The 26,573-nt window shown below is 52.9% G+C and overlaps 1 protein-coding gene across 1 annotated transcript; it reads right to left on the bottom strand.

Annotated features, from left to right (window-relative positions):
• Positions 1-673: 673 nt before the first annotated feature.
• On the bottom strand, positions 674-25,214 carry MYH7B (myosin, heavy chain 7B, cardiac muscle, beta). Its single transcript, XM_006881702.1, has 40 exons — positions 25,053-25,214; positions 23,633-23,739; positions 23,355-23,498; positions 22,917-23,073; positions 22,561-22,588; positions 21,123-21,219; positions 18,702-18,794; positions 18,493-18,556; positions 17,259-17,357; positions 16,986-17,089; positions 16,767-16,905; positions 16,395-16,513; positions 16,153-16,302; positions 15,829-15,999; positions 14,245-14,424; positions 14,018-14,150; positions 13,858-13,934; positions 13,312-13,399; positions 13,020-13,137; positions 10,444-10,567; positions 10,167-10,303; positions 9,177-9,432; positions 8,157-8,399; positions 6,946-7,122; positions 6,697-6,842; positions 6,256-6,346; positions 5,788-6,177; positions 4,916-5,042; positions 4,710-4,828; positions 4,431-4,627; positions 3,502-3,851; positions 3,179-3,303; positions 2,959-3,074; positions 2,257-2,653; positions 2,057-2,182; positions 1,786-1,956; positions 1,599-1,703; positions 1,426-1,521; positions 777-914; positions 674-685 (listed from the first exon to the last, which is right to left on the bottom strand). Exons 1-40 carry the CDS (start codon positions 25,141-25,143, stop codon positions 674-676), a joined length of 5,802 nt encoding a protein of 1,933 aa, XP_006881764.1. The 5' UTR covers positions 25,144-25,214.
• Positions 25,215-26,573: the final 1,359 nt, after the last annotated feature.

The raw sequence follows: 26,573 nt of genomic DNA, 5'->3' as shown, positions 1-26,573 counted from the left end.
GTCACGCAGAGGTAAGGGGGCATTTCAAAACAGCTCTGTCTGAGCACCTGCCCAGAGTCTCAGCTGTCAGTCCTAGAGAGCGGAGGAGATGGGGCACCCTCCCCCAATCTGTGAGCCAAGCTTCCCCTGGCCTTTGGATCCAGGTGAAGGCTTCTGAGCCTGGGCAGGGATGGGGGAGAAGAGAATGCCGCCTGCCCCCAGGCCTGCCCCTTGCCCACCCTCGTTTTCTTTTTGCTCCTCTGGTTCTGTTTGCTCATTGGCCGCTATGTTGATCCTAGGGGTTTACCTTAGCAGTGGAGGGCCCCTCCCGCCATGCCTTGGGGCATAGGGTAGTGATGCCATGCCCGAGGCAGTGTCTTCTGCCTGAGCCCAAACACTTAGGAGCCTGACTGGAGCATACCCTTGGCCCCTCCTTGTGTTGCCAATTTATTAACAGCAAATAAACCAATTAAATGGAAACTATTAAAGAACTTTATTTTAAATGATTGATGTGGACTTGACTTTTGTCCTTGGGACTGTGGTGACTCCTGAACCCTAAAGGAGAGGGAAGCCCACTGGAGCTGCAGGCGGAGTGAGTCTTCAGGCCAGATGTGCCAGGGCTTGATGGAGCTGGGGCCAGGTGGGCAGGGGAGGAGCTGACATCTCTCTTCAGAGCAAGGCTGTGGTGCAGCTGTCACTCCTTGTGCTAAGGGGCGAAGGATGGCCTTAGAGTAAGCTTCATACCATGCCCACACCAGCTTTTGCCAAAGACAAGGGTGCTACTCCCTGCCACTCACCTTGGGGCCCAGGGCATCCCGAGTGCGCGCACGCAGCTTGTTGGCCTGGGTTTCTGCCATGTCTGCCCGCTCCTCTGCATCGTCCAGCTCATGCTGGGCCTTGCGGTACTTGGCCAGGTTAGCAGTGGCCTGCTGTTCCTGGTGGCACAGCAGGACCTCAGTTTATCATGCAGTAACTTGAGGTGCTTATTTTGGTCCCTGTACATCATGCCCACAGCAGGCTGGTGCTACTCTTAACTCTGCTCCTGATACCACTGCCTGATGGTATCCCTTCCACTGACTGTTCCCCTCCCCCAAGACAGACAGCAGGAAAGAGGTAAGATTTTCTCAGTGGTGGCTGTGTGCCAGGTAGGCCTGGCCCAGCAGAGGACAGCTGAGCTCGGATGCACAGTGCCATGTCTGCTCTCCTACTGGAGCTACTAGAAACCTGCCTCTCTGCTGAGATAGTAGAGCCCAGAGCTAGGTGAATGAGCCACTCTGCCTTCCCGAAAAGTCCCCACTGCCTGCAAAAAACCAGAGCCCAGAGAGAGGTGGAGCCCACTGCTGGCCATGCTCTGGGACCCTGTTCACTACAGCCAGCACTTGAAGCTGAGTACCACAGGCATCTTGACCAGGACCTGGTCCAAGGTGTCCTGCCCCCACTGCTTACCGCCTCCTCAAACTGTCGCTTGTAGCTCTTGACCTTGCTCTGAAGTTTGTCCACCAGGTCCTGCATGCGAGCCAGGTTTTTCCTGTCCTCTTCAGCCTGAGCAGGCAAAGAGAGCATTCAGGTCTGGCCAGGACAGCACCAGGCTGCACCTAGAGGTAGACCCCGACACCCACCTGGTATGCAAGCTCTTTGACATGGCGCTCATGTTTCCGCACGCCCTTGAGGGCCTCTGCATGCTTCTTTTGCTCCGCATCCAGCTCGGCCTCCAGCTCTCGCACCTGCAGAGAGCCAGGAATGGGCTGGAAGTCCCACGCCTGCCCCTGGACTGGCCTACCCTATCTGGGGAGGGCCCTTCCATACCTTGGCTTCCAGCTTCTGCACCTGCTTCTTCCCACCCCGGAGGGCTGCTTGTTCGGCCTCTTCTAGCCGGGCCTGCAGCTCGCGCGCTGTCTGCTCCAGCGTCTTCTTCATGCGTTCCAGGTGTGCGCACGTGTCCTGCTCCTTCTTCAGCTCCTCGGCCATCATGGCTGCCTGGAGGGGAGAAGGTGGCATAGGGAGGAGGTGATCAGTCCCCGTGGAAGGCCCTTTGAGCTCTTGTCTCTAGCCCCTTACCGTACCAACCCAGCCTTACATCAGTAATGGCCTTTTTGGCCTTCTCCTCTGCTTCTCGTCTCTCCTGGGCCGCCTCCTCCACCTCACCACTCAGCTGGGCCAGATCCACCTCTAGCTTCTTTTTCTGGCTCAGGAGGCCTGTGTTCTGGAAGGAAGCAGAGCCTCAGAGCCCGCCGGCCACAGCCCTCCATCCCTTGAACCTTCATCTCGGGCTCCCACCTGGGAATGCAGCAGGTTGAGGCGCTCAGTGGCCTCCACCAGCTCCTGCTCTGCCAGCCGGCGGCTGCGCTCCCCCTGCTCCAGGGCGGCCCGCAGCTCCTCGAGCTCGGCGGCCAGCAGTGCAGTCCTTCGCTCCAAGGCCTGTGCCTGCTCGCGGAGCTCGGCGGCCAGCCGCTGTTCCTCATCACGCCCTGCTTGCTCCTCTTTGAGCTGGGCCTGGACCAGCCGCGTTGCCGCCTGTGCCTCCATGGCCTGCCGAGTGGCGTGGCCCAGCTGCAGCTCCAGATCATTGAGGTCACCCTCCATCTTCTTCTTGAGCCGCAGGGCCTCGTTGCGGGCCCTGGTCTCTGCATCCAGAGAGGCCTGCAAGGACTCCACTGCCCGCTGGTGGTTGCGCCTGAGGAAGGAAGGCAAGGCCATGGCTGTTAAAAGTCCGGAGACTTTTGGGAGATGGGAATTCATCTTGAGAAGAAATGACCCATCCCTCCCTGGCTTTTCAAGCCTCTTGTGATGCCCCTTCATAGCAAGTTCAAGAGTGACGCTCAGGAGCACACATTCACGAACACTCCAGAAAGGGGGCCAGTAATCCAGCAAGCACAACTGCCCGCCTGTCCTCGTGGGGATGAGGTGGTGGAGTAGATACCCCAGGAGGATGGGTGAGGCCCTGATGGTGGCAGTGGCAGGTTGGCCCGGTCCCCGTACCTGAGGTTAGCACACTCTTCGTCCTTCTCTGCCAACTTCCTGTCTACTTCAGCCTTGACCTGAGACAGCTCCAGCTGAATGCGGAGAGTCTTGGTCTCCTCCAGCTCCAGCGCTCCCTGGTTGACACAGTTGGTGACAGTCAGCACTGTGGGTTGGGGGCTGTGGCCCTGTATCAGGAGAGGGAGGGCCACGTCTAACCCGCCCCTGCAGCAGCCCTGACCTCCGCCTCCTCCAGGGCAGCCTGAAGCTCGCTCTTCTCTCCTTCCAGTGCCTTCTTTGCTTTCTCCAGCTCCTGGATGTTCTTCCCACTGAGGCTGACCTGGTCCGTGAGGTCACTGATTTCCTCTGCAGAGTGGACAGGGCACCAGAGTGGACACCTCATGGGTGTGCTCCAACCTAGGTCACCCCATGCATGCACAATTCCAGGGTGGCACATGGCTACCTAAGCATGACTGACTTGGGAGACTCTAGACCCCAAGGCTCTTAGGTGAGTCGAAAGGTCACCCGCACATAGCAGCACCCTTACGCCCGGGCAGGCCATACCCTGCAGGTTCTTGTTCTCCCGCTTGAGAGTCTCCAGGGCCTCGAGCGCCTCCTCATGGCTGTGCCGCAGCCGGAAGAGCTCCGTGCCCAGGCTTCGGGCCTCCCTCTGGGCTGCCTCCAGCTCCCGCTGCGTCTCCTCCTCCTGACGCCGCCGCTCCTCCAGTGCCCGCTCCAGGTGCCGCTGCTTCTTGTCCAGCGCAGCTGCTGCTGAGGTCGCCCTCTCCAGCTCGAGGGTCACGTCCTCCGACTCCGTCTGCAGGCGCAGCTTAGCTTTCTCCAGGGAGGAGCACTTGGCATGTGCAGCCTCCACTCCCTCCTCGGCCTCCTGCAGCCGCAGAGCCAGCTTCTTCCTGGTCAGGAGCAGGACGGGCCATGGCTGTGCCGCCCAGGCCCAGGGAGGAAGGACCCCAGCAGGGCTCAGAAAATCCCGATCTCCGCTTTAACACAAGGGTGGACGGCCTTTCCTGCCAAAGGCTAGATACTAAATATTCTAGGCTTAGCTGGTCATAATGGTGTCAGTCACACCTCCTCAACGCTACTGAGAGTTTCAAATCAACCATAACACCTAAATGAACAGGGGTGTGCTGATGGTTGGTGGGCAAGATCCTCTGGCCACCGTGTTCTGACTCCTCCCCTCCTCCCCCATTCCTACAACTTTCCCATTTGTAAGAAGCTGCAGGAAGTGGGCTGAGGGAGGGAGAGATGGAACCAGCATGGACTGAGGAAGGATTGAGGCCACATGAAAAGTGCAATGGGAGCACTGCCACAATGAATGGGGCCTGGGAGAGGGTCCAAGCGCCAAGACTTTACTAGACCCTCAGGCAATTAGGACCATTTTAGAAGAGAGGTTGTTTGATACTTTGTTTTGTTAACAATCTGCTGGAGGTGTGGATGTCACCTGTCCAGGAGACGGCCAGGTGGGAACTCACTTGGCTTCCTCCAGCTCCTCGGTCCTCTGGATGGCATCAGCCTCGTACTTGCTCCTCCACTGGGCCACCTCAGCATTGGCCTTGGACAGCAGCCGCTGCATCTCAGCCTGGGCCTCCGCGTCCTCCTCATGCTGCTCCCGCAGGAGCTCACAATCATGCCGCAGAGCCTGCACAGCGTGGGCCAGTGCGTTCTTGGCCTGTGGGGACACTGACGAGTTCAGTATCGTGTCAGAGGCCCTGTGGCCCATCCACACCGATGGTAGTCGGTGACCTGCACACCTTGCTCTCCTCCTCCAGCTGCCTCCGAAGCTCTTCCATGCTCTGGGCAGCAGAGGTCTTCCCCCGGCTCAGCTGGCTGATGAGAGACTCCTTTTCCTCCAGTAGGCGGCCCAGCTCCCCTGCAAACCAATAGCCAGAGGGCAGTCGGTGGGCTGAAGACCACAGCGAGGTCACCAGGTGGCCCGGCCAGACCCCAGGACCCTCACCATTCTCCGTCTGCAGCCGTCCACGCTGCGTGCTTGCATCCACCAGCTGCCGCTGGAGCTCCTCCACCTTGATCTTGGTCTCACTTAGCTGGTCCTCATAAGTCCGGCACAGCTTCTCTGCACTGGCCTGAGACCCAGAGTCAGGTGTCAGGACAAGTTTGTGAATCAGGGAGCAGGCTGTCTGTCAGGGTCTGGGGTCAGGTACTAAAAGACTAGATATGAACTCAGGAATCAAAAGGGGACTGGAGACCAGGTTCAGGCCTAGTGGTTTGGTTTTTTGGGCAGGGGGGTTTATTAATTTTCATGAACATTTACAAGGATTTTGGATTTCTACTCATTCATTGTTGCACTTTTCTCCCTGCCTAGCCCTCACTCCCCCAAGGCCTAGTGGTTTTATTACCAGGCTCATAGATTAACGGGTAGACATTGAGAAGGAGGGCTGGACTATTGGAGGCCTCTGGATCAGTGGTTAGGATTTTGGTCTGGAGTTAGCCCAGAACTGAGTGGTCAGCTATCAGCTGCCTTGACTGAGTGGTACATAGGTCAAGGATGGAACAGAGTTAAGGGAATGATCATGTTTCAGTCAACACAGTAATGGGACCAGGGCAAGGGTTTACGGCTAGATTGGATGCTGAATCAGAATTGATCAGGAGACAGGGACTAAGGTTAGTTAGGGTCAGAGTTTCCAGCCAGGACTCATGTTGGACTTTGGTGCCAGTGTTGAGTCAGGATCAGGGCTGTAAATGATTGACGCTGGTGTGTCAAGAGTTTGGGAACAGCTGCCAGGGTCAGGATTGGCTTAGAGTGAGTATGGGGAGACAAGTGAACTAGGGTGAAAGGTCAGAGGTTGGGATCAGGACACTGGCGGACACCTTGCCACGGGCCAGTGTCTCCACGTTGGCCCCCAGATCATCCACCTCCATGCGCAGCTCGCTCTTCTCCTTCTCCAGCTTCTGCCGCACGCGCTGCAGGCTGTCCACCTGCTCGCTTAGCTCCGCCGCGCTGTCCGCCTGCTTGCGCCGCAGGGCGGCCACGGTGGCCTCGTGGCGCAGCGCCGCCTCCTCCAGCTCGCGCCGCAGTCGGCCCAGCTCGGCCTCGCGCTTGCGGCAGCCCTCGCGCTGGCCCGCCGACGCCCCGCCAGCCTCTTCCAGCCGCTCGCTCAGCTCCTCCAGCTCCCGCGCCGCCTCGGCCCGCTGCTTCTCCACTCGGGCCCGGGCCGCCCGCTCCGCCTCCAGCTCCTCCTCCAGCTCCTCGGCCCGGGCCTGCGACAGGTGGGTGGGCGGATGTGTGGGCAGTGGGCCTCGGGGCACAGGCCCCACCCACCGGGGGCCCACACGCACCTGCAGCTCCTTGATCTTCTTCTGCAGCTGGGCCCCTAGGAGCTGCTCGTCCTCCACCCGCAGGTTCAGCTGACTTAACTCCGAGTCTTTCCTGAGGTGGCAGGGTGGGCGTGAACCCATAGCCCACCATGTCCTAATGTCCCTCAACCTGCCTGTGGTTCACAGGGAAACCCCACACACACCTGAGGCATTGTGGGACCCAAGTTGCCTTCACCATGCATTTCTTCTCAATCCCTCCCCAAGCCTGCTGCTTTGGGCTAAGCTGGTCCAGGTTCCCCTGGTCCAGGCTGGACAGGACACCACTCCTCTGTATGCTAGTGAACCCATCCCACACCTCCCACTCCCAAAGGCAGCCTCTGCGAGAACCAGGGGGCAGGCTCAGGAGCCACCCCCACCTGCTGCCAGCTGGGAGTCATGTGTCCCACCCACCCCTGTGCTTACTTCTTGAGCTTCTCCTCCAGCTGTTGCTTGTCCTGGGCCGCATCTGTCACTGCCTCCTGCGTCAGCTTTAGGTCACCCTCGAGCTTACGCTTGGCCCTGTCTGAGTCTATGCGGAGCTTCTTCTCCTGCTCCAGGGAGCATTCCAGCTGTGGGCAGGGCGGGAGGCTGAGCACCAGCCAGGTCTGCCAGTCCCCAGAGGGCACGGTCCCCAGCGGGCACCCACCCCACAGCCTCCAGGTGCCGACTCACATCCTCCACCTGCTGCTCCAGCCTGATCTTGGCCTTAGCCAGTGCGCTCACACGGTCCTCCTCAGCCTGCAGGTCACCTAGGGCCTGCTGGTGGGCCTCCTGCAAGGCCTTCTTCTCCTTGGTCAACCGGGCCACTGACTCGTCCAGTGTGGCCATCTCCTCTGTCAGATTCTTTACCTGTGCCACAGTCAAGGGGTTACCGTGAGGACGCCCCTTCCCATGGCCTCGTCTAAGCAGCTCACTGGACCCTTTCAGTTACAGGACCTCCAACTTCCAGTCAAAAATCAATGCTGTTGGGTCAAGTCTGACTCAGTGACCCTCCATTGGGTCACTGTAACAAGGAGACTGCCCACCTTTCTCCCTCAGAGCTGCTGGTGGATTCAAAGCATTGGAGATGCTCGGCCTTTGGGTTCTCAGGGCAACTCACTACAGATCACTGTGGTCAACACTCTGTTGAAATTTTGGAAGCCTCTTATTTAAAGCAGTTAGGATCCTGAATTTGTTCAGTTTTTATAATAGTCCATTGGAGATCTGAGAGCCTCTAATTTAATTTAGGTAGTTACCTAAAGTTACCTGAAGTTGGGCAAATATGATTAATAGTCCTTTGGGGTAGGAGTCTATTATTTAAAGCAGTTAGGAAGGAAAAGACCCCAGATGAGATGGGTTGACACAGTAACTGGGGCAACGGGATTAGGTGTGTCGGAGTCAGTGAGACTAGCTCAGGATGGGGCAGGATTCAGAGCTATTGTACACAGGGTCATTATTAGTCACAGGAGATTCAATGGCACTTAACAAACCAACAATAGTTATGTACTGCAAAGGCAGAACCGACTCACAACTGTCCCTTAAGTGGATTTTCAGGGGCAGTAGATCACATGGGAGTTCAGTGCCGATCTTTCTCCCATAAAGTAGTTGATGGATTCAAACCATGTCCCTTCTGATTAGCAGCGCAGCTCCTTACCACAAGGCTACCAGAGCTCCCTGTGTAACTTCTAGATCAGGTTAGTTCAATCACTGAATTTTCCTCCTACTTCCCTATTGAAATATGAAATAAGTGTTTCTATTAACCCAATTTGATAGATGAGGAAATAGAAGCCTTCAGAAGGAAGTAACCAGGCCACATAGCTGGGGCCTGAGAGAGCCCACAGTGTGGCCTGGTTTAGAGCTGGCCCTTGGCTCAAGCCTTGCTCCACAGCCAGCCCAGCTCATACCTTATTCTCAGTGGCTTGCTTCTCTTTCTCAGCCTTGGCCAGTGTCAGCTCCAGATCATCAATGTCCTTCTTGAGCTCCGTGCACTCATCCTCCAGCTTGCGCCGGCGGGCAGCCAGGTCAGCGTTCACCTCCTCCTCGTCCTCCAACCGCTCGGTCATCTCCTTCACCTTCGCCTCCAGCTGCACCTTGGACTTGATCAGCAAGTGGCAGCGTTCCTCAGCATCTGCTAGATTGTCCTGCTCCTGGAGGGGGATACAGGGGAGTGGGGAAGAGTCCAGGCAGGGTCAGGGAGCCCTGATAGAGGACTCAGGTCAAGCTGGACCCTGGGGACCAGATGACCAACTCTCCGACCTGAAGAGCTTAGGTGTGAAGGGATGGTAGGACGAAAGTTCTGGTAGAGGAAGGGACAGTGTAAAAATGGCAAGAAAGGAATGCTAGAAAGGCCAATTATCAGCTCTCTCTGAGCAGGACGAGGCCTTCTGGGTGGAGTGGGGTTCAGGGGCAACCTACTGTGTCCATGGAGGAGCTCCAATACCCTCTGTTTCTTTACTACCTGGCTGCACAGCTTCCCCTGCGTATGCTGGTGAATTTAGTAACATCACGGTATGATCTTCCCCCTAGTGCATCCATGCTAACCTGGGGTCTAGAACACAGGTGATACTGAAAGTATGTGCTGAAAGGACTTGGGGGAGATTTTGGACTCTAGTTATTATTGATACCTGTCATCCCTTCCTGTGACCTTCGGTCTAGAAGAACAAGTGTGTGCTTTAGGGATAACAAGGACAGTACAGACGGGGAGGTAGGACTTCCCTGTGCAGCTTCAGGGGGAAGCTGAGGTTGTACTTGAGTGGGAGCATGAGAGGCCCAGGCAGGGACAGGAGCTCCAAGGCAGAAGGATCCTGTGCCCCTGGACCAGGAGGAGAGCTCTCGTGCTGGGGGTCTAGTCATAGTGTTTCCTGGGAGCCCCTGGGTTTCCTGAGGCCCCAGGATCCTGAGGGGAGGCCCTCGTGCTGACTCACTGCCTGCAGCTGCAGGGCTAGGTCATTCTTCTCCTGGGTGACACTGACATGTGTCTCCTCCAGCTCCTGGCGCTTGGTCTCAGCGGTGGCTAGCGCCCCTCGCAGTCCCCGCAGCTCTGCCCGCAGGGCCGCCAGCTCCTCCTCGGCCTGCGCTGAGCGCAGCAGGGGTTTCATCTTGAAGAAAAGTTTCATCCATGACCAGTTCTTGACCGCATTGAAGGCACGGATGTTCCACTGGATGGTGAACAGTGCGTCCCTGGGGAGGAGTGGCCATAAATTGCCAAGGAGGCTCAGCGCTGCCCCTGATGTCCTTCTGGATACCCCTGCTGTCCTCTGAGCAACCACCAGGCCGGGCACTGTACTAGCTGTTCTGGAGCATTCGTTCACTGGCCCCTGAAATAGGCTTAAAGCCCCATTTTATAGTGAGACTGGAGGAAAGGCCCAAGGTCACACAGGAGATGGTGGGACTCTGCCAGGTGTCCAGGTTGTCCCCTCAGGTAGCCTAAAGACTCAGAAAGTGATTAGACTTCCAGGCTCCCAAGTTGGATTGTTTGGGATCACAGTTCAGCCCCTGGCCATCGCTAGCTGCTATGAATCTCTGTCTACAGAGATACCAGAGCACGTACCTCTTGAGATGCTTATTATCAACCAAGATGGTACAAGTCAAGTGTCCTGTGCGAGGCCTGGACCTTAACAAATATTTGGGAAACTCCGAGGGCTAGACAACTGCTCTGGAAGATGCTCTGGGATGGCTTGGAGCAAAGAGCAGGAAGTATTATCACCCCCACCTTTGAGTTGAGGAAATGGTGGCTGGGGGTTGGGAGGATATACAGAACCATCCAACCAGTCACAGAAAATAATCAGACCCATGTGGCAGTGTGACAAGGTTTGCAAAGCCTGAGACAGTGGTTGTACCCTGGGTCTTGTCGCCCTGTCCCCTGTGCGTGCACGCGCATACACACGCATGCGCGCACACACACATACACACACCTGCCTCCAAGCATGCGCCGATATTCCAAGCGCATGAGGCAGCCCCTGCTTCGTGCCTGTAGCAATGTCAAGACCTTGGCCAGACGCTGGTCACGCAGCTCCTCCAGGGTGCCAAGAAGCCCAGCCTTGAAGAACACCTGGAGGAGAGGCAAGCCAATGGTCAGGTGTAACCTCATACCCTGGCATGGTCTGGATCGGAGGATTCCAATTGTCAACATATACCCTGTCCAGTGAAAACCCTACACCCACGGTCACCCCTAACTCCGGTTGCTCTAACCTTGGTGTGGCCAAACTGGTACTGGGTATGGTCCAGGTCCAGTGAGCCCAGAAGCTTCTCTGTAGCCTTCCTGCTGTCCACGAACGTGTCATCAGGGATGGCGCTGGGGTTCAGGATGCGGTACCTGGGAAGGGAGGGCTGGTAAGGAGAGGGCCAGGGTGCGAATCACAGGCTGACTGAACACAGACTCCCAGGACTGAGGAGACTGGTGTGTATCAATGTGTTATCACTACCAGGTTCTCAGAGGTGGAGGTTGTAGGGGACCTCACCTGCACACTCTGGCAGGGCATCGTGGTGCTGGGATAGTGGCATATTCTGCTTAGCTTTAAATTCTTTAAGAGGCTGCAGTTTTGTCATGCAGTGCTTTTATAATTTATTTTTCAAAAGAGTAATCAAGATTTTAAAAGGCCAATATGTTGTTGTTTATTGTTGTGTACCATCAAGTCTGAACTAAACCATAACTGACCCTTCTGGCAGGTTTTACCAGAAGCGCAAGGGAGGAGACAGCCCATCTTTCTCCCACAGAGCAGCTGGTGGACTTGAACCATGTGCCTTCAGGATTGCAGCACAGCTTCTTGCCACTAGGTTACCAGACCTCCCTGCTTGTAAGGGGAATACTAATAGATGAGCCTGGCTTCCTAGCTTTGCCCCCTTCCAGATGGGGCGTGTCCATGTTAGTGTCTGAACAAAGCAGGCTATGGACAGTCACTCAGAGGGCCAACTAAATAAAGGATATTTTATAGCCAGAAGAAACAGATGAATATGTAGATTTAATATTAATAAATGTTAACAAGGAATCATCTCCAAAACTGACACTACATGAAAAAACAAAGTTACAGAACTCTGTGTGTGTGTGTGTGTGTGTGTGTGTGTGTGTGTCTACTGACCCATGTTTACATGCATCTCTTTGTACGCACATCTATAACAGCCTGTGTGGATGGTCACAGTTACTTTTGGAGGAGACGAGAACTAGGGACACCTGTAGCCTGACAGGATCAGATCTGTAAAGGGAAGTAGGAAGGAGCCAATAGCAGTGACTGAGCACTCATACACTAGAAGTTGCATAAACGTAAAGTAAAAAACCCAAAACACTGCCATCAAGTCACTTCCTACTCAGAGTGACCCCACAGGACAGAGAACTGCCCCACAGGGGCTCACAGGCTGTCAGCTTTACAGAAATCAAGTGTCACATCTTTCTCCTGCAGAGGGCTGCTGCTGCTGTGGACCATCAAGTCCAACAGGCCATAGCTGACCCTCCAGTGGGTTTTCAGAGGCTATAAAGTGAATGGGAGGAGACTGCCCATCTTTCTTTGGCAGAGCAGCAGGCTGGTCAAATCACGTGCCTTTGGGATGGCTGTATAGGTCCTTACCACGAGGCCACCTGAGCTCCCTCCTGCAGGGGACTGGTGAGTTCAAACTGCCAACCCTGTGGTTAACAGCAGAGCACTTGATCCACTGTGTCACCAGGACACCGATATCAATTCTCATTTAACTCCCCAAATTGACATTCAGCTCTGATTGCCGCCCTGAGCGTCAGACTAATCAATCCCATCTCTCCCTTAGCTTCTCTTAGAAAATGCATATGAGAGACATTGCAGACTTGACATGTTCAGAGCTCAGTTCACCACCCACAAATTATGAAGCTGTATCCCCAAAAAAGATATGCTGAAGTCCTAGGCCCTAGGACCTGCAAATGTGATCTAATTTGGAAATAGGGTCTTTGTAGATGTAATCAGTTAATATAAAGTCTGAAGTAGGGCTTCAAAGTGGGCCTAAATCCAGTAAGTGGTATCCTTCTATAAGGAGGAGCAAAGACATGAGAAGAAATGGCAAACGTCATGTGGAAAGGGTGTTAAGATTGTAGTTATGCTGTCAGAAGCCAGGAAACATGGGGTGGCGGAACAAGAAGCTGAAGAGCTAAGAAAGAATCTTCTAGAGTCTCCAAAGGCCCTACTGATATCCTGAACTGAGATTTCTACGCTCTAGAATTATGAAGGAGCAAATTCCTCCTGCTCTGAGTCATTCCGTTTGTGCCCATTTGTTACATCTGCCCTAGGAAATAAAAATACCTGTTGCCATCTAGTCGATTCCAATTCACAGGGCAAAGCAGAACAGCTTCAGAAGCATTTGTATGAGGAAAAGCTGTCCACCTTTTGCTTGGCCATCAGATGCTTTAACTACTGTGCTACCAGCAGCTTTCTCACCTCCTTTCCCCCTAAAATATCTGTCTTCATCTACCACAAACTCCCCAGTTGCTCAGGATAAAAGCCTGGGATTCACCTTCGTTGCTTTTCTCTCTTACTCTGTATCCACGGCATCAGTGAGGCCTGCTGGCTCCACCTCCAATCTTCTAAACTGCACGCATCTCCCCACCCCTCACCGCCCAGGCTAAACCACAGCCCTCACTCACTGGAACGTTTGTCCATCCACCTCACACTCTGTTCTACCATTCTGTCCTCGTTGACTAGAACCTAGTGTTTGGCGTCCAAGCATGTCCCTTTCCTGCAACCTCAGGTTCTTGCCTCCAAGGGCAAGGGGAAAGGGGGATGTCCGAGGGCCGGGCGAGAGGCACTGACCGCTGCCGGAAGTCTGCGTAGAGCAGTCGATTGGGGAATCCTTGGCGGCAGATCCGGATTCCCTCGAGGACCCCATTGCAGCGGAGCTGGTGTAGCACCAAGAAGGCATCCATGACCCCTGGACACGGTGGAGGTTAAGGGAGACAGGTCAGTGAACATGCCTTCACACCTCAGAGGAAGGAGAGCTGTCTAGGTTGACTGTGAGGCTCTGCAGAGCCGAGTGCTGGCAACTCCACCCTGTAACCTCCCCTCCAGGGAGCCCCTCCCCCACCAACACTGTCCTGGGGGCTACCTGGGGTCTTGTTCTCATTGGGGACGATGCACCGGACAAAGTGGGGCTGTGTGGCCCGCAGGTTAGTCATCAGCTTGTTGAGGTTCTCCTGGGAGCGGGAAAGAGTCGGGGGGGAAGGCATAAAAGGGGCAGAGAACCAGAACTGGGTAGGTAACACAGAAGGTCAGAACTGCTAAGGACTGATGTGTAAGGTTCTCAACTGTGTCTCAGAGCTTTTACATTTTGTATTCTTGGTTCCTATGACTCTTGGCCCTTTCCTGCTTAACTGGATTTTCATCACCATCCCACAAGTTTTCACTCTCCCACCAAGCCTACCGCTCCTAGAGGCCCCCAAGGTCCCCAGCCCTTCTCCCCAGGCCCTGCCAGGCAGTGAGGGGACGGGAAGCAGCACAGACTTGCTGTGATGTTCACGTGGAGAGGAGTTAAACATCACTGCAAGTCTTAACGGCCACCCGCCCAGGGTGCAGAGAACAGAGCAGGGAGTGAAGGGTGGGTTGGACGCTGCAAGGGTGAGGGGCCCACATGGGGGCCCAGTCTGGGCCTCACCTTATGCAGCTGAGACACCGTCTGGAACGACGCTGCCTTCTTACGCTTCTCTTTAACCCCAGACTTAGGGGGCTCAGCTAGTAGAGAAAGGGGATGAGTCACCCCAGGGACGTGGCCGTGAGTCCCTCCCAGAGTGGCGATCTTGGCCCTCAGTACTCACTGGAACAGGAGCCTGCATAGTTCTCATAGAGGGTGGCCAGGAGCCTGTTCTGTGACTTCTGGAAGATGGGAACGACAGTCTCATTCAGCGGATCCTTGTTCTTCTCCAGCCAGCCCACTATGCTGTATGGCACCTGGCAGGGACGAGACAAGGGCTGAGCCAAGATGAAAGAACAGGGAGAAGACGGGAGGGGAGTGGTTGACAGCGGGGCTCCAGAGGGCACCTACCACACCCGCGTAGTGGACCACCTCAAAGTGGGCCTGGTATTTGCGCTTTTTGTCTGGCCGAGGCTGCTGGAAATTGGGCGACTTCCCAGAATGGTTGTCATACAGCTTGGCTCGGAAGCTCGCGTCTGAGGCCTTGGGGAACATGCACTCCTCCTCCAGGATGGAAAGGATGCCCAGTGGCTGGGGAAAAGAAGATAAACATAAAAGGTACGTGGGAGTCTCAGGGTTCCCATCAAGCCAGAGCCTTGCTCTCTGGGAGCCTGTCCACCTACCCCAGTCCCACGCCAGTCATCTCCCTGGAGGGACAAAGCTCCAGGAGTACTGTCTTATAGGACAGCAGGTTTGCTTCCAATCCTGTCCTGCACAATTAGCTCATAAGAAGTGTACAAGCTTAAACTGCATCTCAGTTCCCACTCCCATGAGAGAGGGGGAAGGAGTTGAGTACAAATCTTTTGGGCTTCCTCACTTATTAGGTGTGGGGACTGGATCTCTCTAAGCCTCACTTTGTTAACCTGCAAAATGGGGAAAGGAATACCTTCAATGCAGGTGTTTAATAACATTAAACTTTAAGTCCACCTCATAAATGGCAACACTGGAAATTAGGGAAAGGGACCAGATACATAGCATGTGCTCTGCGAACAACTCTGCCTTCCTGAAAAGCATTCAAACATGTTCAAAATAAATGGATTTATGCCAAAGGAAGATGTACGCCCAGGATAAAAGATCTGCAGGAAATGAACCCAAATGCTAAGGGGCTCTGGTGGTACAGCGTTTAAGTGCTTGGCTGCTAAGTGAGAAGGTGGTGGTTAGAACCTATCAGCTCTAGGAGAAAGGTGTGGCGGTCTGCTTTGTAAAGATTTATAGCTTTGGAAACCCTAAGGACAGTTCTACCCTACAAGACTGACTACTGTATAGTCCTGCAGGGCGCTCTGATGGGTTAGTGGTAAGGAGCTGTGCTGCCAACCCAAAGGCACACAGTTTGAATCCACCAGCAACTCCATGGAGAAAGGCAGAAAATCTCCTCTTTGATTACTTACTGCCTCTGAAAACCTGTTGGAGGGTCAGCTACGAGTCGGTTCCAAATCCCCCGTACACAACAACACAGTCCTATGGGATCACTGAATTGGAAGTGACCTAATGGCAATAGGTTCACCAAATGTGAAGACAGGATTGTGACAGAATTACAGCAAACATTTTCTCCTCCTTCTGATTTTCTTAATTTCTTTTCTTCTGTTTGCATGATAAGGAAATGCAACTAAAGTAGCCTCCCTCGCCCTGCTCCCAGGCCAGGTCTGAGGACACAGTTTGGTGACTGCCAAAGGGCTGTATGTTTTACAAAACTGTGTGCACCTTGGAGGGGCATGGTAGCAATACTGGGACACACACTTGGACATTTAAAATGGTTACACATCTTCACAAGACTCTCCAAAACACCTCTTCAGACACCCTCGGAATCCCACTCTAGTAAATAAAGATAATAGCACACCTAAATGCCTGCTCACACACAGCACACATTCACTGCTGTCACTGTGCACACCTCCACACCCACTCTCCCCTTCACAGTGACCTGCCTCCAGGGCCCACCTTCTCAATGAGGTCAATGCAAGGCTGCAGGTCAAGGCCAAAGTCGATGAAGACCCAGTCAATGCCTTCGCGCTTGTACTCCTCCTGCTCCAGCACGAACATGTGCTGGTTAAAGAACTGCTGCAGCTTCTCATTGGTGAAGTTGATGCACAGCTGCTCGAAGCTGTTAAACTGCAGGGAAGGAGGCGTGGGCTCAGAAGGTCTCTTTACAGACAGGGAAAGGCAGGCCCAGCGACATACAAGAAAGAGAGACCACGAGGCCCCCATTCACCCTGAGTCCTCCATATTGAAGGGAACAAAACCTGGGTTGTGAGTGTCTCTCACCTCAAAGATCTCAAAACCAGCGATGTCCAGGACCCCAATGAAGAACTGCCGGGGCAGCTTCGTGTCCAGCGTCTGGTTGATCCTCGACACCAGCCACCGGAACAGCCGGTCGTAGGTGGCCTTGGCCAGTGCCCCCACTGCAAATGCCACCTGGAAGAACAAGGAGACTGAGCTGGGACCCAGCAGTGAGGGGATCCTTGTCCCACTGCCCTCATGTTGACCCCAGCCCATAAGTAGCTCACCTGCTCCACACTCTGGCCCTTGGTGACATATTCATTCCCAACCCGGACCCGAGGGTGAAGCAGACCTTTGAGGAGGTCCCCACTGCTGACGCCCATCAGGTAGGCAGCCTTGTCAGCACCTGCAGGAGACACATGAGGAGTAAGGAAGAAGGTGGCTAAGAGCCCAAGCCTGTAATTATAACCTTAAAGAGGTCAGGTTCAAGGCAAAAAAAAAAAAAAAAGTTAAGTCTTAGATGGCTGAGGGTCTGAAGGTGAAGAATCAGGATTATAATCAGGATTCACAAAACTGAGGACAAAGTTTGTGGATAGGGCTTATGGTGGGCACACTGGGTTATGTGTCAGACAACAGTAATGTGAGCCAGGGCCCCTCACTCTCAGTGCCGTCGGCCTCAGCCTGCTCCTCCCGTTGCTTCTGCTTGAACTTCATGTTGCCAAAGTGCAGGAGAGCCCCCACGATCTTGTAACAGGCGCACTTCTCGTCCATGCTGAAGCCTAGGATGTCCATGGCGTGCTGTGCAGAGGGGTGCCGGGATGTCAGGGTGCCTCGAGGGTGCAGCCACCCTGAATCTCTACCTACCCCCACACCCGTACATCAGTGGCGATGAGTTCCTCCCCATCGTCCATGTTGTCCACTGTGATGACGCCCTGGCTGCAGAAGTGGTAGTCATAGGGGTTCATGGACAGAAGCAGCATGTCTGGGGACACAGGGTAGAGGAGGGACAGTCAGGCTATGCCAAATTCGTTCCCTCCCCTAAAGCCAAGATGGGGTTCCTGGGAGGCCCTGCCCAGCAGGAGTCTGTGGCCCTCCAGGACCTCTCCTGGAGCCTATTCCTCACCCCACTCCATCAACCCGGGGGCCCTCACCCTGCAGCTCTGGCTTCTTCCCCGACAGGATCTGGTAGTAGATATGGTAGCCTCGCTCGCCGGGCAGCTGGAAGATCACCCGTGACTTCTCCAGGAGATCTGGGAGAAGGGGAGGTAGGTGCTCATCTACCACTCCCTCCCAGAGCAGGTCACCCCAGCAGGGGTGAGGGTCTGGGGAGAAGCAGACAGTGAAGAAAGGGCAAAGGGATGGGAAGGGGCTGGGTCAGTACACAGCAGCATGTGTGGAGAAGGGTCTCCTGCAGCATCTGTCTGTATTCATTTTCAGCTCTGTGTGTGGATGTATTTACGTGCATGAATGTGTATCTGTGTTTTTGTGTGGGTTTTGTTTATCCACCTGTTTTTTCACTCTTTGATCCATAAATATATGCTCCTTCCTCGGGAGCAGGACTGCTGTGGGTCACTGTGTGTGCATGTTCACCAGAGCCTGTATTTGCGTCTACATGGGTCAGGGTGTGAATCACTGCCCTGTTACCATGTGCCCACATTTGCCTGAAAAGATCCACTGGTCATATATCCTAGGGGGGCATCTGGTATCTGTGCAGTTGGACTGGGTTAGACAGGGCGGGTGACACCTGAGGATTTAGAGAAGGCTTCCTGGAGTGCAAGCCCATAAGAAGTTGTGCTGTTAACACAAAGGCTGCTCCTCTCCAGCAGTTCAAATCCACCAGCGGCTCCACAGGACAAAGACGGGCAACCTCCCGTCAAGTGATTTATAGCTTCAGAAATTCACTAGAAGGTTAGCTATGAATTAGTTCTGACTTGATGAGAATGATTTTTAGTTTTGTTTTTCCCTGGATTAAGGGGCCTGGAAGGATGGGGAAAACCTATATATAAAAACAAGGACAGGAACAGAGGGGCAAGGCTTGTCCCGCCTGGAGTCTGGGAAAAGACTGAGGTGAAGGTGGGAGCCGAACCTTGAGGACTTCCATCTAAAGGAGGTAAGATCTAAAGGTTTTTAATTCAGGAAAGGAAATGAAAGATCACTCTGGCTTGGTTGACAGTCAGGTAGGGAAGTAGAGGCTGGGAGACCATGTGGAAGCTGGAACAATGTTCCCGGTGAGGGGTGTGGTGGCCTGAGCTGAAGGATGGAGAGATGTGCCCAGAAAAGGAAGCCAAAATAGACTAGATGATGATGAACTCAGGCCTAGCTCTGTGCCTCCTCCTCCAAGGTTCTCGCCCACACTCACCCAAATCCACCCTCTCCCAGACTCACAGCTGTCAATGTCAGCAGATGCCAGCTTCCCTGAGGGGCCGAAGTGAATGCGAATGAACTTGCCCTGTGAGCAGAGGGACAGCCTTCAGTTGGGCCCAGTGGTGCTGCTCTGCCCCAGATGCATCGTTGTGCACCACGCCACACGGCCCCCCTTGCCCCGTGCCCCAACCCTACCCTGCCCACTTCCCACAGCCAGGGTGATAACTCACAAAGCGGGAGGAGTTATCGTTCCGAAGGGTCTTGGCATTACCAAAAGACTCCATGGCAGGGTTAGCCTCAATGATTTGATCCTCGAGGGTGCCCTGGGGATGGGGGGGGCGGTGGACAGTGAGGGGTCAGTCAATCCGAGTATCACCCCATCTGATTGTCAAAGTGAAAGGGGACCCTGGGGTCTCATACTCACACTGACCCCAGACTTACCCCTGTCTTTGTTGCCAGAAATTGCTGGGGGAAGAAGGAAGGCACAATTAGGCAGTTGAGGCCTCATGGGTTGAGGGAGGGGTGGCAGGACAAATAAGGTTAGGTATCCCAACGTGTTCTTCCCCCTGCCCCCCACCAGGGTCCTGACCCTCTTAGATTGTTAAAGAAACATTAGAAAGTGGGAGTGAAGATGGTCCTGGCCAGTGGCTATGTCTGGGAATTTTCTACTCAGTGCTTCTCCTCCTCCAATTCCATCTCATACTCTACACTCTATGAAGTGGCCCCTGCCCCCGATGCTAGGAGCTTCCTGACTAAAACCTTTAGAGCTCAGCTCAAATGTCCCCTCCAGATGCTTGGAGGTTGGAAGAGTCCACTTGTCATTCTGAATCTTCTCCAGCCCTAATCTCCCGCTGGGACAGCATAGTCTCATTTGTACTGTGATTAGGTATGTCTTTGTTGTTCAGCTGCACCCCTACTATCATTCAGAAGACTCTGCCTGGTGCCTGTTATTGATATCCAACTCATTAGTAAGGAATCTAAGATTCATAGCAGGAAAGTGACATGCTTAACATCACCCAGTAGGTTGGTGACAAAGCTGGCACTGGACCCAAGCCTCACAAAGCACTCAACAGGCTGATATAGTGTGACCCGAGGGGTGAATTGAGGGCATCACCCCTCTCCTCCTTTCTATCCTCATCCTTCTCTTTCTTCCATTTCCCATCCCTTCTTTTTTTTCTACCCAGATGCCCTAAGCCTGGAGAGAGGAAGGAATGGACTCTGGAGTGGATAGACATGAGACCAGGAGAGTCTAGTTGCTCACTTCAGAATACCCAAGACTTACAGATCAATCCACCTCAGCCCAGAAATATTGCTTAGGGGGGGAGACAGGACAGAAGAGGCAGGAACCCTTTCTCTGAGCCCCACTCCACACATTCACATGCAGTACCTTTGAGGAGGGCTCTTTCTGGCCCATCTAGCCAGGTTTGGGATCGAGTTGGGGTGTTGATAAAGCTTTTAATTTCTAGCATCCACTCCACCTGTGGGCCAGCCTGTTGCCTTGCCCAACTCTCTCCCCAGAATGCACAATTTAGGGCTCCTTCCTTCTGCCTAGGGGTCCCCAGCCCTTCCTTGCAGGGTCCCTGCAAGGTCTGGCCTATCCCTGCCATCTCTTCCTGTCACTGACTGAGCCCCAACTTTCTACAGTGTCACTGGAGACATTATGGGGGTTTTGGAAAAGAGGGTGGGAAGGAAAGGGAGGAGAGGGCACCAAAAAGTCAAGAGCAAAAACAAAACAAAATGGCAAAAACAGCAGCCACAACCACAAAAGCAACAAAAAACAAAAATGAAAGAGAAAAATAAAAAAACCAAGAAAATATAATAGGAACAAAGAAAAAAACAAAACAAAGAAGAAAAAACACAGAAAGAGAAGGGGGGGGGGAAAAAGACCCTAGAATAAAGCAAGGCTCAAAAAGATCAGAAGTAGAGGCTGTAAGGAAAGAGTCACTGGTCATCTAAAAAAGGGCCCTTCATTTTGGGTCAGTGAGTTGGGCGTGGTACAGAAGAAGGTATCCACAGAGCTCTGAACAGCCAACACTAAAGTTAGAAAAAAAGGTTAGACTTTGAAGAAAAAAAAAACCAAAACACCAAAAAAAACCCATGGCATCTCACTTGATTTAAAAAACCATAAAGAATTCATGGGGTCCAGGTGTGCATCCCCAATCCTTGGCTGTTGTGAATGGCAATACAGCCCCGACTAAACTCCATCATATAAAACTACCAGTGGCGAGTAACACTGGGTAGCTACATCTTCGGTACATGAAAAGCAAGGGGCTGGGGGGAAATACTGAGTAAAAAAGGCCCATTTGGTAAACCCTTTCATATGAAGGTCCTCATGAAAGAGAAAAACCACACAAATTAAGGAGGAGGAGATGGCCTGGCCCCTCATTCAGGTGGAAACCAGTGAGAACACTGTGGCGGGCCCTGAGCATAGCTGTTGAGTGTATCTGGGGTGACCACAGCCTCTCTGGTCAAGCCTTACTCAGGCCAGAGTCCCCCATGAGGGTAGGGGGCTCAGGCAGGGCTGGGAGCTCTGGGAAGTCACTTTTGAAAAAGAAAAAAAAAAAAGAAACAAAAACACAAAAGGAAGAGAAGAAAGAAAAGAAAAACGGTGGGAAGGAGCAGGGAGCAGTGCCCGCCTGGGCGAGTCTTACGGCCTTCTTGCCGGGCCCGTCTCCCAGGGCAGCGACGATGGCAAAGTACTGAATGACCCGCTTGGTGTTAACCGTCTTACCGGCCCCCGACTCTCCGCTTGGACAACACAAATATAAGTCACCAATGTCCATCTGGCCACTCACATTTCCCCATTCCCACATCCCTCAAATAAGGGTCCCCTCTCTTCCCCACTCCCATATCTCCCAGCTCTAGGAACCCAAATCAAAACCCTGGATCAGTCCTTATGCATGTTCAGCTATCCACAATCACTGTTGTAAGAGGATGGCAGTGTTTGCTGGGCAATAAGGGAGCTCTGGTGGCCTAGTGGTAAGAAGTTGTACTGTAATCCCAAAGGCTCACGGTTTGAATCCACCAGCTGCTCTGGGGGAGAAAGATGGGAACTCTCCTCCCATGTGATTAACTGCCTCTGACAACCTGCTTAAGGGTCAGCTAGGAGTCATTTCGGACTTGATGGTACACAGTAACAAAAAGCAACTAGGACCTGGGCTAAATATTGTACCTGTATTAATTAACTAAACTCAGGGGGGGAAACCCACATAAGGCAGGCTCTGCTGTCACTTTCATTCTGTAAATTTAGAAATGGGATTCTGAGTAGTTATGAAAAACTAAGACCTGGGCCATATATTGTACCTGTATCAATTCAGTTAACCTAGGGGAAAAATCACATAAGTCAGGCTCTGCTATCACTTCCATTCTGTGAATTTTGACATGGATCTCTGAGGAGTTACCTGGTAGTCTTTACTGAGAGCTGTGCACATATTAACTCAGAACTCTGCATGGTAGAAAAGTAAACTGAGGTATGTAGAAGTGCTCTATTTTGAATGATGAAACTCAAAGGCTAGTAGGCACATATCCATTGGAAGTAGAAGTATGAGAACTTGAACTCAAATCTATCTCGCATCAAAACCTTTACTCTTAATCACCAGACCTCACTAGTCAGGTGCACATGCATAGATGCACCCACGATGTCTGCATTGGCTCAGCTGGGCATGAACCTGACCTGTGGAAGGTCTACTGTTTTCCCTTGTGGGCAGAGAAGATCCTTATCCAGAATCAGAAATCAGAAAAAAAAAAAAAAAAACCAAAACCAACCAACCAGGAGGAGGAGGAAAGGTAAAGGAACCCCTCCTTCCTCTTCTTGTGTCAGAATCAAAACCCTCAAAATATCAGGATGGGAGGAGATTCTGGGCCCCAGGGAAGACGAGCTGTAGGGGTTGGTGACTGGGCAAACCTTCCCTATGCACTCTGATAAGATACATACCCAGCCCAGAACAGGGGAAAAGCTCAGGTTTAATCAAACTAAAAGTCCTATCTTAAACACTTTGAATTCTGACTCAGGGAAGTCATTCTGGTTCTATATCTTTCCTGCTGGGGTGGTCAGTATTTCCCACCCCATCCCCAGAGCCCCACACTCACGTGATCAGCATGGACTGGTTCTCTCGGTCTGGAGGAGGGGGGAGGGGAAGCAGAGAAGTAAATCAAAGTGATGGACTAGTCACATGTGGATACTCTGGGGCCACCTTTCCACCCTCCAAGGTCATAACAGGAAGGACCATGCGAGACCAGTCTGAAGATCAGGTCCCACTGGGAGAGGCCGAAGGGTCGAAGGGTCGTGCTAGGGTATTCAGCAGATTAAAAATAGGGCCTGTCTCTACCACTCAAACACCTGAGGGAGAGCAACCAACCAGAAGGGCGTCCTATGCGGAGATGTCTCTGAAGGCTGGGAGGGTAAGGGCCTTAGATATAGGAAGAGGGTCAAAGGCGGTCCTTACTGCGCAGCATGTCATTGTAGGCATTATCTGCCACTGCATATATGTGAGGCGGGGCCTCCGAGCGGCGCTTGCCCTTGTAAGCAGCAACCACTGGGGCTGTGTAGACAGGGAGCCATTTGTAGGGGTTGATGGTGACACAGAAAAGACCGGAATACGTCTGAGGAGACAATGGATAGTTGCGCATTATTAGGAGTCAATTGTCTATCCTAGTCTCCAGCCCTCTGAACCCCGTAAGCCCTTGGAGAGTGCCTGAGGTGTCGCTTTAAATGCCACTGCACACTCTCTGTGGCTGCCTGGGTCCCACCCTGGCCCTTGGCTCCGCCCCAGCATATGGCCACACCCCCAAAGTGGCATCACCACACCCCCAACCTGCCTCCTAGCACCGCCCACTCTCCTAACCCTGCCCCGCCCCCGTGGCTCCCGCTGTTGGTGGCTCACATAGATCATCCATCGTGCGTAGCGCTGGCGCAGGTTGTGCAGGACGGCTGCCTCGTTGAGGTGCGTCATCATGGCCATGTCCTCCAGCAAGTCGAAGCGGGGCGGGTTCATAGGCTGTATCTCAGCTTCACGAACAGTCAGAACCTGCCAGTGAAACCAAGTCACACTGGAGGTTAGAGTAGCCTGAATGCCATCAGCCTCCCGCCCCTATACGTTCCCAGGCCCGCAGTTCTGCCCTTGGAACAGAAAGACTAATCCCAGGAAAAGGGGGAGTAAACCTTCTGGTCTTTGGTCTCCACGGTGACTTTGCCCCCAGTGGCCTCTGACTTCACTTCGGCTTCCACATAAGCATCCTGTTCATCAGGCACCCAAACCCGCTTCTTCCCTGGATTGAGAGCAAAACATTGACGTTTTCAGAGAGGCTTCCAGGGTTTAGGGCCCAGCTCAGGTTCCCAAGCTGTGTCCACAGGTCTGTGCCGGTCCAAGAGGCTCTCTGGCAGGACTGCAAAGGCTAACTGCACAGATCCCTGGATGGACAGTGAGCTGGGAGGGTCCCCTCATTCCAAGGTTGGAGTCACAGGACCACATTAAGCCTTACTTTTCACCATACTTGCTGTGTGATTACAAAAAAAAAAAATCTTTCATTCTCTCTGATCAGTCTTCTCAAATGTAGATTACAAGGAGCTCAGGAAAATCCATATGGAGAAATGACCAAGTATCAGACACATAAATCTAATGAGGCTTCTGCTTCCCACCTTTCACTGAAGACTCAAGCTCAGGTCTCCTCTGTCTGTGTCCTAGGCTCCTTGCAGACTGGTCTGCTAGCTCCATATTTCATGGTCAAAAGCATGGACTCGGGCTACAGATTACTGGATTCTAGTCACTGCTTTGCCACTTATTAGCCAAATGCTTTGGTCAGGGCCAGCTATCTTATTTCTAGGCCTCAGTGCAAAATGAAAACAGTCCCTTTCTTTAAAATGACGGCTATAGCCGTCCTGCACATGTTTCTAAGCATAGTCAATTTAAAAGTGTGCGGCAACGTGTAAAACTTATGAAAAATTTCAGGACAATGCTAAAACACAAAATCAAGCACGAGGCCTTCTGATTCAGGTACTCTGTGTGACTGCAGAGGTGTACACCCACTAAGGTGGCCCTGGCCACAGCCCCGGCCAGGTTGTTGCTGGGAATAAATGAGAGGAAGCCTGCAAATTCATCTGCTCTGGATCTGGCATACAAGAAGCACTGGACACATGTTACCTATTGTTATTATTGTCCTGTGAGCAAATCTGGTCATAAATAGTATAGTCTGTGATCCTGTCCCTAACAAGCAGCAGCTATGGCACCATGGAAAGTGCTAAAAATAACCTCAGCATAGGTTTTGTGCACATGAAGAGGCAGCCGGCATACACACCAACCATCCTCCTCTCAGATGTCTGAGCCTGAGTATGTTCTTACCCACTGAAGTCCCAGACAGCAGGCAATACCCCCATTTTGCAGAGGAGAAAGCTGAGGCTTACAGACATGTAAGACACATGAAGAACTGCTAGGATTTCAGTGTCCCAGACTCTGGGGACAAGGTCCCAGGCCAATGCTGTCATGCCAAAGTATCCCCTTTACACAGAGCTCAGTGCCACCCATCATGGTCAAATCTTTTAAGTCTCCCTTGGCTGTGCTCCGTCTGTCTCCGCCTTCACTTACCATCCCAGGCAACAGTGTGCACCTTCATCATCTCCTGGTAACCCTGGCGGAGGTAGCAGGCTGACTCCCCAAGTTCACTTACGTCCATCATGGTGGTGGTACGGAGAGATAGCGTACAAGGGGCTAGAAATCTTGGAGATTCAAGGTGGTCCAAGGTAGCAGATACTGGAAGATAGCCGAATGCCAGCAAACATAGCCATGTTGGGTAGGCACGTTTTCACAACCCACAAGGTCTAATGCTAGGTAACTCCTTGGGGCTACCTATCTTACCCTCCCGAGGTAAACCCCCAACACACACCCTCAAACACCAGAGCATCCTCTCCCACAGATGTAGACAGACTTGTGCCTGCCCATCCGGCTGCTCTCTCAGCTCCGATCACTCACCTCAGCACCATGGTAAGGGCTGGGAGCTGGGCTACCCCTTTTATTGCTGCTGTCAAGGTCAGTGGAGGAGAGCTATGTCAGCAATCTCCACGTGTCACAGCCCCCCCAAGCCTGGCCACAGGACACAAAAGGCAAATTCCCTTTTATCTCCACCAGCACAGCCCCTGGGCTATTTTTACCTCCCATTGTCAGGGGATCACAAAGACTGAGAGAGAGAGACACTCCACTGAGAGACAGGGACACTGGGATTCAGAGATGAAGGGGGTGGGGGCAGTGGAATGAGCAGTGAAAGATTCTGGAGGGCTGGGAGCTCAGGGGGGAAACTGAGTCACAGAGAAACTGAGTCAGAGAAAGGCCCACACTTGAGAAAGACTCAGGGAAGGTGAATCACCTTAGACAGCCCCGAGAGGGCAAAGCTTAGGCCACATCTCAACAGACCAGTAGTGGCCAAGCAAATATCAAGAAGAAGAGAGAGAGAGAGAGAGAGGGGAGGAATCTCTCTCTGCAGCACATAGATACCGTCTTACTCTCCCCTGTATCTAGCGCCATCTCTCCGATAGCCAGGGCAATCAATCCCTGGGGCTCCCTGAGGAAACCAGGCCTGGTATCATAGGAATAAAGAAGTGATTTGAGTGAAGAGGAAGCAGATCAAGGGAAAGTAGACCAATTTTCTCTTGACATTGAAGATTCACAGGAAGCCAGCTTCCCATTGTTAGCACAGGAGCAGAGAGGTATCTCAACAGGGACTTGAGACGCACTCTGACATGATACCGGTTTCAGACTGCACCAGGGTGCTTCCAGGCTATACTGCTCACCGTTCTACTCACACCTTGTGATTCTACAGAATTTTAGAATCAAAGAACCCTAGTGTTAGATACTCAACAAACAGAATTCTTGAGTTCCAGACCCAGAATTCCAGCCAAAGTGCTGGACTGAGCACACCGAAAGAAATCCTCTCCTTCCCTTTATTTCCCCATCCTGGTCATCATTGGGCCACCAGTACTAAATGTGTGAGCATAACAGATAAAATTTATAGAAATTACTTCAGGCAAGCTCTGGTGGCCTAGTGGCAAGAAGCTACACTGCAATCCCAAGAGGTGAACAGTTCAAACCCACCAGATGCTCTCCTGGAGAAGG

Source organism: Elephantulus edwardii, unplaced genomic scaffold (genome assembly GCF_000299155.1).
Source record: "Elephantulus edwardii isolate Elephantulus edwardi_28Jun2011 unplaced genomic scaffold, EleEdw1.0 scaffold00015, whole genome shotgun sequence".
Classification (NCBI taxonomy): domain Eukaryota; kingdom Metazoa; phylum Chordata; class Mammalia; order Macroscelidea; family Macroscelididae; genus Elephantulus; species Elephantulus edwardii.
The sequence above is the reverse complement of the archived record's forward strand: the minus strand, read 5'-3'. Positions and strand labels throughout refer to the sequence as shown.